The sequence below is a fragment of the Leucoraja erinacea genome, chromosome 40, assembly GCF_028641065.1.
Source record: "Leucoraja erinacea ecotype New England chromosome 40, Leri_hhj_1, whole genome shotgun sequence".
NCBI classification, from domain to species: domain Eukaryota; kingdom Metazoa; phylum Chordata; class Chondrichthyes; order Rajiformes; family Rajidae; genus Leucoraja; species Leucoraja erinaceus.
The window spans coordinates 5,062,737-5,078,349 of record NC_073416.1 but is presented as its reverse complement, the minus strand read 5'-3'; the positions used below and the strand labels follow the sequence as shown (position 1 = coordinate 5,078,349).

The following is a 15,613-nucleotide window of genomic DNA, read 5'->3' as shown; positions in this document are numbered from 1 at the left end:
AAGTAACCATATATTAAATCTAAATGTAAAAATGTGGGCGGATAATCCATAAGAAATGAGCAAGATACAAGAAAGTAATGCCCCCTGTCCCACTTAGGAAACCTAAACGGAAACCTCTGGAGACTTTGCGCCCCACCCAACGTTTCCGTGCGGTTCCCGGAGGTTTTTGTCAGTCTCCCTACCTGCTGCCACTACCTGCAACCTCCGGCGACCACCTGCAACCTCCGGCGACCACCTGCAACCTCCGGGAACCGCACGGAAACCTTGGGCGGGGCGCAAAGTCTCCAGAGGTTTCCGTTCAGGTTTCCTAAGTGGGACACGGGTTGCAATTAATTATCGGCTATATAACTTGCAGCGCCGCAGCCGAGAGCAGGGATTTTTCTCAGACACTTCTTAGACAAATCATGAACATATCCTTGGCATGTTCACACAGAGAGTGGTGAATCTGTGGAATTCTCTGCCACAGAAGGTAGTTGAGGCCACACAGTTCATTGGCTATATTTAAGAGGGAGTTAGATGTGGCCCTTGGGGCTAAAGGGATCAGGGGGTATGGAGAGAAGGCAGGGATGGGATACTGAGTTGGATGATCAGCCATGATCATATTGAATGGCGGTGCAGGCTCGAAGGGCCGAATGGCCTACTCCTGCACCTATTGTCAATGTTTCTATGTTGTGGGGGAATGCCAATGACTACACCTTGCCACGTGGCCGTTCAGAGTAATGCCCCCAGGGTATGAAATAAGCTAATTAAGGTGGCCCGTCAAACAGTTTGAACAACTGGCTTTGAAGTCTGGACATCTTTTTTTCTCAGCCGCCCCAGACAATTTCCATTTCAAACAGATTCTTCACTGGTTGGGTCGTGGGGGGGGGGGGGGGGGGGGGGGGGGGGGGGGGGGGGGGGTATATCAGGGCCGTTTTAGGAAGTGTTCACAGGTGCTGCTTGCACCGGGACTTCACAAGAGAGACATCTTGAAACAGCTTTCTTCCCCTTATAAGTTCGAGTGCTGTTGTCTCTTCCCCTTTGACGGCTAACGAGGAAATGCGTTTAGTTGCCAACCCACCACTTCCCCTCACGGCGAGGAGTTTTGCAAAGAACACTTTAACATCTGAGTCCTCTCAGCCGGAATGTGGGTTATTAGCGGGGAATAACATTGGTGAAATGACAAATGATATATAATTTAGCAGGAAACCCTTTGTACTGGAAGTATCAAAGTGAATTTCAAATTAAAAGTCCAAGTGGAACAGATAGTCTTTTGGCCGGTATGTTTCAAACAGCCCCCATTGAGATCTAAACTGGTATTTGATCCCCTCCCACTGGTAACATGGAACTTGGGACGGCTTTGGCTAAAGTAAAAATCTGCCTCAATTACCTTTCAATTCTTTTCATGTTTTAAATGTCTAGGCAGCTACACATTTCGACATAAACGCTGCTTTGCTTGTTGTATAAAGCCAGGCTTTCTGGATATACCAGTCGTTTCTCTGTGTCTTTGGCATCTTTGCGGCTCATTCAGGCTGCACCTCGGCCAGAAATATCCCAAGGCTCTGTACTGTCGGAGCTAACACCGTCTAACTATCCTCAGTGTCGGTCCACTTCTCCACCGAGGCACAGTCTCCGAACTCATGAGATTTTATTCCCACATATTACCTTTCTCTCCACAACCCATGGATAATCTAACATTAGAAGATTGAGAGGGGATTTTATAGAAATTTACAACATTCTTAAGCGGTTGGACAGGCTAGATGCAGGAAGATTGTTCCCGATGTTGGGGAAGTCCAGGACAAGGGGCCACACAGTTTAAGGATAAGGGGGAAATCTTTTAAGACCGAGATGAGAAAAAAAAATTCCACACAGAGAGTGCCGAATCTGTGGAATTCTCTGCCACAGAAGGTAGTTGAGGCCACAGTTCATTGGCTATATTTAAGAGGGAGTTAGATGTGGCCCTTGTGGCTAAAGGGATCAGGGGGTATGGAGAGAAGGCAGGTACGGGATACTGAGTTGGATGATCAGCCATGATCATATTGAATGGCGGTGCAGGCTCGAAAGGCCGAATGGCCTCTACTCTGTACATATTTTCTATGTATCTAATTGCCCAAATTCTCAAGATGGATTGCGGTTGAGATTTGCCGTGCCCAATTCTCCACCGCCCGGTTTTCGAATCATTTTCCAATGTCCCCCAATCCATTTTGAGTAACATTCTCCGGCAAAATATCATACTTGGGCCCTTCCAGGCACCTTTCACTCTGGATTTCTGCGTGTCGTCCCCGAATGCACTGCCCCCCCTCCCGTCATGCAGGCCTGAGTCGATTCTGACCGTCAGTCTGTGCAATTCTCCATGCCACCTCACTCCTTCCTTTCAAAAATGATTTTCTTGGGTTCTCTCCCCTCCTGCACACCCCGCCATAGAATCCTCTTTGCCCTCCCTCCGGGCGCCCAACTGCCCCCATCGTTTAAGCTCCAAGACGGTCTCCAAAGGGCCATTACATGGGTTGAAGTGGGTGCCGTTAGGCCAGTTAATAATGGCGGATGCTGATCGGAAGGGGAGCTGCGATTTTCTATCCGACATGACCATTGATGCAGGATCTCGTTTTGTCTCCTGGCCTCACGCAGCTTGGAAGCCTGCAGCATGGTGAAGTGATGTCATCCATTCTCAATTTTGTCAATGAAAGCTGCCTTGAAGGCCCAGGGCGGGGCGCGGGGGGGGGGGGGGGGGGGGGGGGGGGTTGATCTGGAGTTTACTGCCAAATAGACAACGCTCGAATGACATTGCTGGCCAGCGAGGTCACTGATCGCCAGAGTGCGGAGCCGAGCGTGAATCGCCATGAACATGCCTCTTGTAACCGGGCGTGTTGCTGCTAAGCCTCACAACTCAGTCAAAGCATCAGGTAAAGACTGCCGGTTTAAAAAAGTGCCGCAAGCTCCTCCAAAAAACTCCATATATACCCCCTCACCCCCACCCCCCATCTTCTTCAAGCTGAGACAGTATTTAAATTGGACTCTGAAAACCTACTGTCAGTTTCCCATTCTTAGCCCCCCCCCCCCCCCCTGTAAGATGATTTCAAGTGGAGGGGATTGTAACCAATATGGGCAGTTGCATTTTTTTTTGCAGCAAGTTTAAACTGAATCCAGTAAATCAAATCAGATGAGAGTCGCTGTTAGAACAAGCACGTCATGTTTTCCTTAAGTAGCCATCCTGTCCATCAAGATAGGTAGTAAAAAGAGGGGGGGGGGGGTGGAGAGAGAGAGAGAGAGAGAGAGAGAGAGGGAGAGGGAGAGAGAGAGAATGCATTGACACAAAGAATCCAGGCGGTGTGATGAGGAAAAGGCAGACACAAATGCTGGAGAAACTCAGCGGGAGCAGCAGCATCGATGGAGCGAAGGAAATTGGCAACGTTTCGGGCCGAAACCCTTCTTCAGACTGATCGGGGGTGGGGCGGGGCGGTGAAGAAAGGAAAAGGGGGCCGGGGGGGGAGGGGGCCAGTGGGGAAGGGTGGGGGTGGGGGGGGGGGGGGGGGGGGGGGGTGGGGAAAGAAGGGATGGGGGGAGGGGGGCCGAGGGCGGAGGGGGGAGACGGGGGGGGAGGGGGGGGGGGCCAAGGCAGGGGGGGGGGGGGGGGGGGGCTGGGAAGGGGAATTCAATGTTTCATGACAGCCCAGGATGCAGACTACCCAAGCGGATATATGTGTCCCCCCAGGATGCAGGCTGAAGGAAAGGTGTCCCAGTTTGTGGTTTGTCACTGGTTATTTGCATACATTGACCCACTGAGTCACACTGCGCCTCGTGTCACACAACACGTAGGAGCAGCACCAATGGAATCGGCAGTGGCACCGTTCACTGTGGCTCTGCTTGAGGATGTTGTGCCCTCTCCCGCAGCACAGACTGTCACAATTGTCCATCCCTTGACTGGTCTTATTGCAAACCCTTCCCCGTGTCCCCGGCGAGTCTGTGCCGAGATCCTTCTCGCAGAAATCGGGAGACTTCTCGAAGTACACCATGTCCTTGTAAATCCGCCTCCTGCTTTGCTTGAGGCTGAACTGGCCTGTATTCCTATTGTGAGTTTTGATGAGGACTGCGTTCTGGAAGCGCTCCTTTAGCACGGCCCCGACCCGTCGGAAATCAGGGGTCACTTGCCAGCATGTTTTAAACTGGCAACTGCCAGAAGTGCCGTGGCACTTACACTTGCGTTTCATGTTGTCAATGACTGCCTGCAAGTTAGAAGAAAAGCAGTCAAACAGAAAGCACTGGAGTAAGAAAACAGAGTGCCAAACCCCCTCTCCGGCACCCTCTCTCAGAACACAACAGACAAAACCGTACTCAAGGTCTGATATCCATCATATCAAACTGTTATACTCAAGGATTTCAGTATAAGAGAAGTGAGGTTCTACTGCAGTTGTACAGGGTCTTGGTGAGACCACACCTGGAGTATTGCGTACAGTTTTGCTCTCCTAATCTGAGGAAGGACATTATTGCCATAGAGGGAGTACAGAGAAGGTTCACCAGACTGATTCCTGGGATGTCAGGACTTTCATATGAAGAAAGACTGGATAGACTCGGCTTGTACTCGCTAGAATTTAGAAGATTGAGGGGTGGATCTTATAGAAACTTACAAAATTCTTAAGGGGTTGGACAGGCTAGATGCAGGAAGATTATTCCCGATGTTGGGGAAGTCCAGAACAAGGGGTCACACAGTTTAAGGATAAGAGGGAAGTCTTTTAGGACCGAGATGAGAAAAAACATTTGTTTTCACACACAGAGAGTGGTGAATCTGTGGAATTCTCTGCCACAGAAGGTAGCTGAGGCCACAGTTCATTGGCTATATTTAAGAGGGAGTTAGATGTGGCCCTTGTGGCTAAAGGGATCAGGGGGGTATGGAGAGATGGCAGGTACGGGATACTGAGTTGGATGATCAGCCGTGATCATATTGAATGGCGGTGCTGGCTCGAAGGGCCGAATGGCCTACTCCTGCACCTATTTTCTATGTTTCTATAAAAGCTTGGTTTATCGATTAAGAGAACACACAACGCCACTTGGAACTGCCCGTAGACAGGAAACGACACTAACTTGCATTTCTATAGCGCCCTTCACCTTCACAGGAGTGTTGTCAAACAAGACATTTTGTGGACAAGACACCTTTAAAGGAATGTTGGAACATCTGACCACGGTTGATAAGAATGGGGGCGGGGGAGGGGGGGGAGAAAAGGGGAGGGGGGTTGTTAGGTGTTAGAGCGTGTTCAATGTTCTAAACCTTGCGTGTGTTCATCTCTGGCCTCCAACCATCTGCCTATCAACCCCTCCCCCCCTCTTCCTCTCTTCTAGCTTTCTCCCCCTTCCCCCCCCCCCCCCCCCCTCCACCCCCACCCCACCTCTGTAACCATTCTGAAGAAGGATTCCAATCCGAACCGTCACCTGCCCATGTTCTCCAGGGTTGCTGCCCGGCCCGCTGAGTTGCTCCAACATTTTGTGTCTTTCCTTGCTCAACCAGCATCTATCTAATCTGCAGCTCCCTTGTTTCCACTCAAGGCCCCCCACCCCGCTGGGGTTGTCAAAGCCACCCAAGGGGAATACGTATGATATGCTGTTCCTCCAGTTTGCGTATGTGGTCCCCAACCCTGTGCAGATCTGAGCGAGCACTGGACTGGTGGGGAACGGGACGTGTTGCAGCTTCGAGGACGGGCGGCAGAGTTTTTTTGGATGACTTCTCAGGTTTATGGAGAGCTGAGGTGAGTGAGGCCAGTCAGCAGGGCACTGGAACCAGGCAAGATCAGAGACTGTGTTCAAGAAGGAACTGCAGATGCTGGAAAAAATCGAAGGTAGACAAAAGTGCTGGAGAAACTCAGCGGATGCAGCAGCATCTATGGAGCGAAGGAAATAGGCAACGTTTCGGGCCGAAACCCTGAAGGAAATAGGCAACGTTTCGGGCCAAAACCCTGAAGGAAATAGGCAACGTTTCGGGCCGAAACCCTGAAGGAAATAGGCAACGTTTCGGGCCGAAACCCTTCCGGGTTTCGTCCCGAAACGTTGCCTATTTCCTTCGCTCCATAGATGCTGCTGCACCCGCTGAGTTTCTCCAGCATTTTTGTGTACCATCAGAGACTGTGTTCACAAGCCTCAAAAACTGAGCTTTTGCTCCGAGTGAGGTTTGTTGCGTTATGATTTTTGATACTTTCCAACTCTGTGAGTGTAATTTCTTGTCTTACGTCACCCTGCGAGCATGCTTTTCTCATGATGTAAATTTCATGATGGATTCCTTCTGTGTGTGTGTGTGTTTACCTGCAGACACTTGGTGTGGGCTGGCCGCCATTTGCTGACTGATGTCTGTTGTGACGAGTGAGTCACAACAGCTGTGCTCCTGGATGAGTGTGTTTTGCATTTCGTCAGTTGTTTTTCTCCCATTCTTCTCCCCCTCCTCTCACTTCTCTCTCCCACTCCCCACTCTCTCCCCCTCCCCCTCTCTCTCCCCTCCCCTCTCCCCTTCCATTCCCTCTCTCTCTCTCTCTCTCCCTCTCTCTGCCCCGTCCGCCTCCCCCCCCCCCCCTAACCCCCCCTCTCTCCCCTCGCTCCCACTCTCCCCTCTCCACCCCCTCCCCCCCCTCCCCCTCCCCTCCCTCCCCTCTCTCCCCCGCCCCCCTCCCCCCCCTCTCCCTCTCCCCCCCTCTCCCCCCCCCCCTCTCTCTTCCTCTCTCCCTCTCTCTCTTCTCCCCTCTCTCCCTCCCTCTCCTCTCCCTCTCTCTCTCTCTTTCCCCTCTCCCCCCCCTCCTCGCCCCTCTCGCTCCACCCCCCCCCCACCCCTCTCTCCCCAGCTCTCTCTCCCCTCTCCTCTCCTCTCTCCCTCTCTCTCCCCCTCTCCCTCTCTCCCTCTCTCCCTCTCTCTCTCTCTCTCTCTCTCTCTCCTCCCTCCTCTCCCATTTCCTCTCCTCTCCCTCTTTTTCACTCTCTCTCCTCTCTCCCGCCCGCCTCCCCCCTCCTCTCTCCCCCTCCCCTCTCCCCCTCCACTCTCCCTCTTCTCCCCTCTCCGCCTCTCCCTCTCTCCTCTCTCCCCTCTCTCCCGCTCTCCTCTCTCTCCTGCCCTCTCTCTCTCTCTCTCCTTCTCTTTCCTCCCTCTCTGTCGCCTTCTCTATCTCTACCCTAGCTCTCTCGCCCATTCTCTCTCTTACTCCCTCGCCCCTCTTCTCTCTCTCTCCCCTCTCTCCCTCCTCTTTCTTTCTCCCTCTCTCTCTCTCTCTCCTCTTCTCTCTCTTTCCTTTCTCCCTCCCTCTCTCTCGTCATGAAGTAAACTCTGTTTCCATCTTTGTTAACCTGTACAAGCCCAGCTTATCTGCTGGACTCTGGCCTTTACATTTCAATGTTCTCCCGACCAGGCCCAACACTACAGCCTTCACCCTCCTTTAGCTTGAGTTCATCCCAAGCTCTGCTGGTTATTTCCTGTCACAGCCGAGTTCTCATTGGCCATGAATGGAGCTGCCCATTGATCCACACTGGCATCGTCTGTCCATCTCCCCCCCACAGATGCTGCCTGACCCACTGATGTCCTCCAGCACTTTGCGTTTTACTCAACATTCCAGCATCTCCCATTCCACTCTCACATTGATGTAAACTTCAGTTTTTAAATCCGTCCATTTCCCACCCCTGTGTCTCTTTCACCCTTACACACTCCTCTAACCTGGCCATGTACATGTCCTCAGATTGAATTGTCCACCAGTGGTGGCTGTGGCTTCAGCTGCCCAAGGTCCAAGGTCCAAGTCCTGAAACATCCCTCCCTAAACCTCTCCTCCTCACCACCTCCCTTTCCCATAGACACACATCACATACAAGCCCAAGTCCTGCATCGACCATCAGGCACCCATATACACTAATCCTGTTTTATCCTCTCCACATTGCCATCAGCTCACCTCCAGAATCTATCTACCCACCTACACACCAAGCTCCTCTCACCCAGAGGGGGCTGTGAGATGTCTAAAAGATCAATGGAGGCAAAAACTGTTGTGGCATTTATTCTGTACACGAGGGGGTACTTTTGCAAGTCCACGGACCCTGTGCTGGAAGCTAGGATTAAGCTTGGTGGCTTTTTTTCAGCCAGCACCAATATGATGGGCCAAATAGCCTCCTTCTTTTTCCCCAATGCTATTTATGCAATGATTTTGACACACTATCCCTGAATGATAAATGACAATGAATAGTGGGGAGAATTGTCAGATCTGGGAAGCTAAACAGCCTTGTGAGTCTATGTTATTGATTATTATGTACTAAGGTTGCAGATTGATTGATTGAATTGATTGAAAGATACAGCGTGGAAACAGGCCCTTCGGCCCACCGAGTCCCTGCTGACCATCGATCACCCGTTCACACACTGGTTCTATGTTGCCCCACTTTCTCATCCACTCAGGGCAATTAACAGAGAACCAATTAACTTACAAATCCACACGTCTATGAGAAAAGGGAGGAAACCAACGTGGTCACAGGGAGAACGTGCAAACTCCGCACAGACAGCACACGAGGTCTGGATCTATGGCCCTATGGACCATCAACTAATACTGCACTTAAAATAATTTATAGACGACATGATAACACGTGAATATTCATGTCAAGCCTGTTGCCGGATGTATGGGTGCCTGCTTGATGTTTCAGCAGAGTTTTAAGGGGGCTTGTATAAGAGAATAAACTCTCTAGAATTTAGAAGATTGAGGGGGGACCTTATAGAAACTTACAAAATTCTTAAGGGGTTGGACAGGCTAGATGCAGGAAGATTGTTCCCGATGTTGGGGAAGTCCAGAACAAGGGGTCGCAGTTTAAGGATAAGGGGGAAATCTTTTAGGACCGAGATGAGAAAAACATTTTTCACACAGAGAGTGGTGAATCTGTGGAATTCTCTGCCACAGAAGGTAGTTGAGACCACAGTTCATTGGCTATATTTAAGAGGGATTTAGATGTGGCCCTTGTGGCTAAAGGGATCAGGGGGTATGGAGAGAAGGCAGGTACAGGATACTGAGTTGGATGATCAGCCATGATCATATTGAATGGCGGTGCAGGCTCGAAGGGCCGAATGGCCTACTCTTGCACCTATTTTCTATGTTTCTAATAGGTTTCAGAAAAATGACTGGGGGATTGGGATCGCTGCGAGAACCAGCATAAATCTAATGGGCAGAATGGCCTCCTTTTATATGGAAATATGTGTATGCCCCGTTGCAAAAGCATGTTTCATTGTGGTTCATCTAAGTGAATTCAAACAGTTCCTCAAACTAACAGCGAGATTGCATTCTGCACAGTTCAGAAAGTAATGACACAAGTCCAACAAAATTAGGAAAGGCTTGTGGTTTCTTTGAAGTTTACAGATCTACACTTCGTACAGGGTAAATATGTAAGTCGGCTGTTTCAGAGCTGAGTGATTGTGTGCTACATCCAAACCATGAAGGAAGCTTTGAATCAATGACGTGTGGATGCTGGCCAAATATTGTTGCATTGGCAGTGCCCAGCAGCCATACAGGGCTTGAAGTGAATCAGAACTCACCGCATGGCTATAGTCCACGGGCTCCCAGATGCATAGGAAAGATATTCATCCTTCTAAGGATAAGGGGAGAGTCTTTTAGGACCGAGATGAGAAAAACATTTTTTTTCACACACAGAGAGTGGTGAATCTGTGGAACTCGCTGCCACAGAAGGTAGTTGAGGCCACAGTTCATTGGCTATATTTAAGAGGGAGTTAGATGTGGCCCTTGTGACTAAAGGGATCAGGGGGTGTGGAGAGAAGGCAGGGATGGGATACTGAGTTGGATGATCAGCAATGATCGTATTGAATGGCAGTGCAGGATCGAAGGGCCGAATGGCCTCTACTCCTGCACCTATTGTCTCTGTTTCTATGTTTCTATCCCGTGCATCAGACGGGCACAGCTAATAATAAAGAAATATTCAGAAAGGCTCATCAAATGTCTGTAGTGAACGTTATCAACAACTGGAAAAGCATATCAGTGAAGCTACCCATATCCTGCAGTCCACACTGAGAAGGCCATGCAAACCAATGGACACCATGCAGTCAAAGGATGGTCACCATGCAGTCAGTCGCCTGGGCCATCTCTGGACCAACTTTGCGTCCCTCTTCCTTGTCACTGATTTTGTGCAATTTAGCTACGTATATTTTTATCATCTCACTGGCTTAAATTGTACGTGATATGCAGAGAGTGGATGTAAAAGATGGATAAGTGTGAACGTGGGATCAATGGTATTTTTGTGCTGTATAGAAACATAGAAAATAGGTGCAGGCCATTCGGCCCTTCGAGCCTGCACCGCCATTCAATATGATCATGGCTGATCATCCAACTCAGTATCCCATACCTGCCTTCTCTCCATACCCCCTGATCCCTTTAGCCACAAGGGCCACATCTAACTCCCTCTTAAATATAGCCAATCAACTGTGGCCTCAACTACCTTCCGTGGCAGAGAATTCCACAGATTCACCACTCTCTGTAAAAAATGATTTTCTCATCTCGGCCCTAAAAGACTTCCTTCCCCCTTATCCTTAAACTGTGTGTGGCCCCTTGTTCTGGACTTCCCCAACATCGGGAATAATCTTCCTGCATCTAGCCTGTCCAACCTCTTAAGAATTTTGTAACTTTCTATAAGATCCTCCCTCAATCTTCTAAATTCTAGCGAGTACAAGCCGAGTCTATCCAATCTTTCTTCATATGAAAGTCCTGCCATCCCAGGAATGAGTCTGGTGAACCTTCTCTGTACTCCCTCTATGGCAAGAATGTCTTTCAATCTTTCAATCAATCAATTAATATCCACATTCATAGTTTTTTCCTGGTAATATGAATATGTAAATCATTAGAGGTCAATACTCAACACTTCTCTCTAATTAGAACAAGGCAGGGGCCTAACCCTCTGAAACACTGACCATAACACCTCTGATTAAAGTGAGCTATGCAAGGATCAGAACATGCATTACAGCTAAATGGTTAGTTTAGAAATTGTTAACGGACTAAAAATCTCAGTCCCACACCAACCTCAAGTTTACGGTAGACAAAAATGCTGGAGAAACTCAGCAGGTGCAGCAGCATCTATGGAGCGAAGGAAATAGGTAACGTTTCGGGCCGAAACCCTTCCGGGTTTCGGCCCGAAACGTTGCCTATTTCCTTCAGGGTTTCGTCCCGAAACGTTGCCTATTTCCTTCGCTCCATAGATGCTGCTGAGTTTCTCCAGCATTTTTGTCTACCTTCGATTTTCCAGCATCTGCAGTTCCTTCTTAAACCTCAGATTTACACTCCTTCGTGATGCATTTTCAGTTTGCCCTTGTGAATGGATTAGCTCTGCATTCTCAAACACGGCCCCAAAATTAACGGCAGACATGTTGACCCCATGAAGATGCCAACAAGATGGCACATGCAGCTGGAACAAGTCAAGACTCTCCTCCCGAAGATAGACACAGAGTGCTGGAGTAACTCAGCGGGTCAGGCAGCATCTGTGGAGGACATGGATAGGTGATGTTTTCACAGAGTGCTGGAGTAACTCAGCGGGTCAGGCAGCATCTGTGGAGAACATGGATAGGTGACGTTTCACAGAGTGCTGGAGTAACTCAGCGGGTCAGGCAGCATCTGTGGAGAACATGGATAGGTGACGTTTCACAGAGTGCTGGAGTAACTCAGCGGGTCAGGCAGCATCTGTGGAGAACATGGATAGGTGACGTTTTACAGAGTGCTGGAGTAACTCAGCGGGTCAGGCAGCATCTGTGGAGAACATGGATAGGTGACGTTTTACAGAGTGCTGGAGTAACTCAGCGGGTCAGGCAGCATCTGTGGAGAACATGGACAGGTGACGTTTCACAGAGTGCTGGAGTAACGCAGCGGGTCATTAACGTTGGGAAGGCCACATCATTCGCAAGGTAACCCTACTCCAATATCTGCAATGGCGATAGGTAAACGGTTCTAGGGTGTTCTCAAAGCCTCTGTGAGAAAAAGTAACGTGTGTCTCCCCCCCCCCCCCCCCCCCCCCCCCGCCAACCTGTGGCAATGCCCCACCCGTGACTGCTCAAAATGGAGAAGATGCATTCGGATTGGCGTTGCGAGCTTCCAGGAGCTTTCATTTGTCAGGAGCGCAGGAAGAGGGTCACAAAACTACACGTACACACCCCCCCCCCCCCCCCCACCCCCCCCCCACCACCACCGCCCCTCCACTAGCGCCACCCACCACCACCAACTCCATCCGTTGGAGTACCCCCCCCCCCCCCACACAGTCTCCTCGCAGCCCACTGCACAACCAAGTCATCATTGATCCCAGGGAACTGCCTGACAGAAATGCTCTGCTGCTGGAATATCTCAACACAAGTCGTAACCACATTAGCTATAATTGCGTAAACGTATTTCTGGAAAGAAAAGGTTCTGCAGCAATGTTAGAGACAAGATGTCCACCTTCGATTTAAACCCGAATCTGCAGTTCTTTCCCACACGCATAAATGCAGCAAGAACAGGAACTGATGAGCGTTTTAGCGCTGGCCAATGCACATTGGAGCAACAGGAGCATGCACTTTAGCGCAGTCAAAGGCAGCGGCATCAACCCCCCCCCCCCCCCCCCCCCCCCCCCCTCCCCGTTTGTTTTGCCTCGTTGGCAGATGATGTAGTCTTACCGAACAGAAAGGCTCGTTTTAGAAATATATATATATATTTTTTAAAAGACAACAAAAAAAAATGAAAGGCTCGTTTGACCATTTCAGAAGTTTGTTAGGTGTCTGGACACACGCGTTGTCGGGAGCAAGGAGGGACGAGAGATGTCCCTCCTGAACGGACAATCGTGAACATCAGGTACATCGCTGGTTACTGGTCCAGTTAACAACCAGCTTGCCATCATCTCCCCATTATACTTGAGGGGGAGTTATTTCTCTTATATCACAGACGGTAGTTAAGAGTGAATGAAAGGGTCACACAGTTTAAGGATAAGGGGGAAATCTTTTAGGACCGAGATGAGAAAAACATTTTTCACACAGAGAGTGGTGAATCTGTGGAACTCTCTGCCACAGAAGGTAGTTGAGGCCACACACAGTTCATTGGCTATATTTAAGAGGGAGTTAGATGTGGCCCTTGTGGCTAAAGGGATCAGGGGGTATGGAGAGAAGGCAGGTACGGGATACTGAGTTGGATGATCAGCCATGATCATATTGAATGGCGAATGGTGCAGGCTCGAAGGGTTGAATGGCCTACTCCTGCACCTATTTTCTATGTTTCTATGGTTGAAATGGAGGATCTTGGCTTCTCCCAGGATATTGCTCTGACACAAATATCTCCCTGTCTGCTCAGGAAACTGGAGTTCAATTTTGTATACAGTGGGTCTTGTTTGGGTGGGGGGAGACACATCACTGAGAATGAGTGGCCAATGCAACGCTTCTGTCCGCGGGCTGCTTACCTGCCTTCCCAGCTTGTTATTATGGAGTCTCATTCTCCCGTGGATGTCCCTCGATGTCTCTCTCGAGTCCAGAAAGTCCCTGGAAAACTTCTCCGCGAACTCAATGTCGTGGTTGCAGTCGCTCCATTCCCAGGAGTCCTGGATCCCGGAGAAACGTTCCTCGGGCTTGGGAACGGAGACGGAGAGGCCCTGGGTCAAGGCTTGTACCCGGAGCTGGTAGAGTTTGAAGCGCAGGTTCTGGTCCTCTTCTCCTCCCCTCCGCCTCTGATCGCAACCGCAGCCGTTCAGCTTGCCCAGGCTGCAGGCGGTGGCCACCGAATGTGTAACCCCGGCGGCGAGCAGGGAGAACATGAAAGCGCTTTCGCGGAACCCTGCAAGGCACATTAATGAGGTGGTAGTTACCAGCGGGCAGTTCAAGGGGAAATACAGAGTGCACCCACCCTGTAGACTCTTACAGTAACACTTGGCAAATGCCAATAAAACAGAAACATAGAAACATAGACAATAGGTGCAGAGTAGAGGCCATTCGGCCCTTCGAGCCTGCACCGCCATTCAATATGATCATGGCTGATCATCCAACTCAGTATCCCATCCCTGCCTTCTCTCCACACCCCCTGATCCCTTTAGCCACAAGGGCCACATCTAACTCCCTCTTAAATATAGCCAATGAACTGTGTGGCCTCAACTACCTTCTGTGGCAGAGAATTCCACAAGTTCACCACTCTCTGTGTGAAAAATGTTGGCCTCATCTCGGTCCTAAAAGATTTCCCTCTTATCCTTAAACTGTGTGACCCCTTGTTCTGGACTTCCCCAACATCGGGAACAATCTTCCTGCATCTAGCCTGTCCAACCCCTTAAGAATGTTGTACCCCCACACACACACACACACACACCAAAAAAAGATCTCGGGGGGGGGGGGGGGGGGGGGGGGGGGGGGGGGGGGGGGGCGTGGAATAGCAACACAGCTACATCTAATTAGACAGCATTGCCTGAATTGGTGGCAGCTATTCACGACACCTCTGACTAACATCCTGGAGATTGTGTGGTGCATTTGCTCCGAGTTAATTGCAGATGTTGACGTGATGGCAGTTTCGGGGTTATTCCGAATCAACCACAATGTACCTTCAAGCCTCGACGAAACCAAGAGCCCCACGCACATCTGAAATTCATCGGCAACATCTGTGTGTGTTTTATTGTGTCCAAGATCTCCCTCTCTCCAGCCCCTGTTGTTGTGCTAAATACGTTCAGGGTGAAACCATGGGGCATGGATTGAGATCGGGGTGCGCACTCATAGGAATATAGTCTACGGATTTTGAAGTGTTGTTCTTTTAAAAGTACACGGGTGCGTGTGTGTGTGTGTGTGCATCGCCGCCCTCTTCAAAGGGGGACCGCTCCGACGAGCCTGTTCCCATTAGGCAGTTGATAGCATCTACATGGGAACACAACTCGCACGCGTTTGCACGAATATAAGGGTTGTTATGTTAGAGGCAAAGTGGTCGCGGGAACAAAGTATCGATCGGTTGTAACTAATCTGGAGTAAATGAAATTGACGTGGCAATATACTATGTATCGGTGAGGTTCACTGTACACGAGGTCGCTGTGGGAAATGAACTACAGAAGCTTGTATAGGAACTGGGTAGTGCGTTTTTCAGTGTGTCTGAGGTCCCCTCGAACACACTGCGGGGGAAGCAGCGGGATTCACAGTGCATAGCGATGTGAACAAGGCTAGACTTGATTAACACGGGTGTCAGGGGTTATGGGGAGAAGGCAGGAGAATGGGGTTAGGAGGGAGAGATAGCCATAGAAACATAGATACATAGACAATAGGTGCAGGAGTAGAGGCCATTCGGCCCTTCGAGCCATCACCATTCGCCATTCAATATGATCATTGCTGATCATCCAACTCAGTATCCTGTACCCGCCTTCTCTCATAGAAACATAGAAACATAGAAATTAGGTGCAGGAGTAGGCCATTCGGCCCTTCGAGCCTGCACCGCCATTAAATATGATCATGGCTGATCATCCAACTCAGTATCCTGTACCTGCCTTCTCTCCATACCCCCTGATCCCTTTAGCCACATCTAACTCCCTCTTAAATATAGCCAATGAACTGTGGCCTCAACTACCTTCTGTGGCAGATAATTCCACAGATTCACCATTCTCTGTGTGTGAAAAATGTTTTTCTCACCATCCATGGTTGAATGGCGGAGTAAACTCGATGGGCCGAATG

The 15,613-nt window shown here is 49.9% G+C and overlaps 1 protein-coding gene across 1 annotated transcript in view; it reads right to left on the bottom strand.

The window, feature by feature from the left end:
• Positions 1 to 3,737: 3,737 nt before the first annotated feature.
• wnt10b (wingless-type MMTV integration site family, member 10b) overlaps positions 3,738 to 15,613 on the bottom strand; it is a 15,990-nt gene continuing 4,114 nt past the window's right edge. Inside the window, exons 3-4 of the mRNA XM_055664520.1 lie at positions 13,384 to 13,754; positions 3,738 to 4,202 (exon numbers count right to left, since the gene is read on the bottom strand). Of these exons, the coding sequence (XP_055520495.1) occupies positions 3,738 to 4,202; positions 13,384 to 13,754 (836 nt within the window). The remainder of the gene's footprint in view (positions 4,203 to 13,383; positions 13,755 to 15,613) is intronic.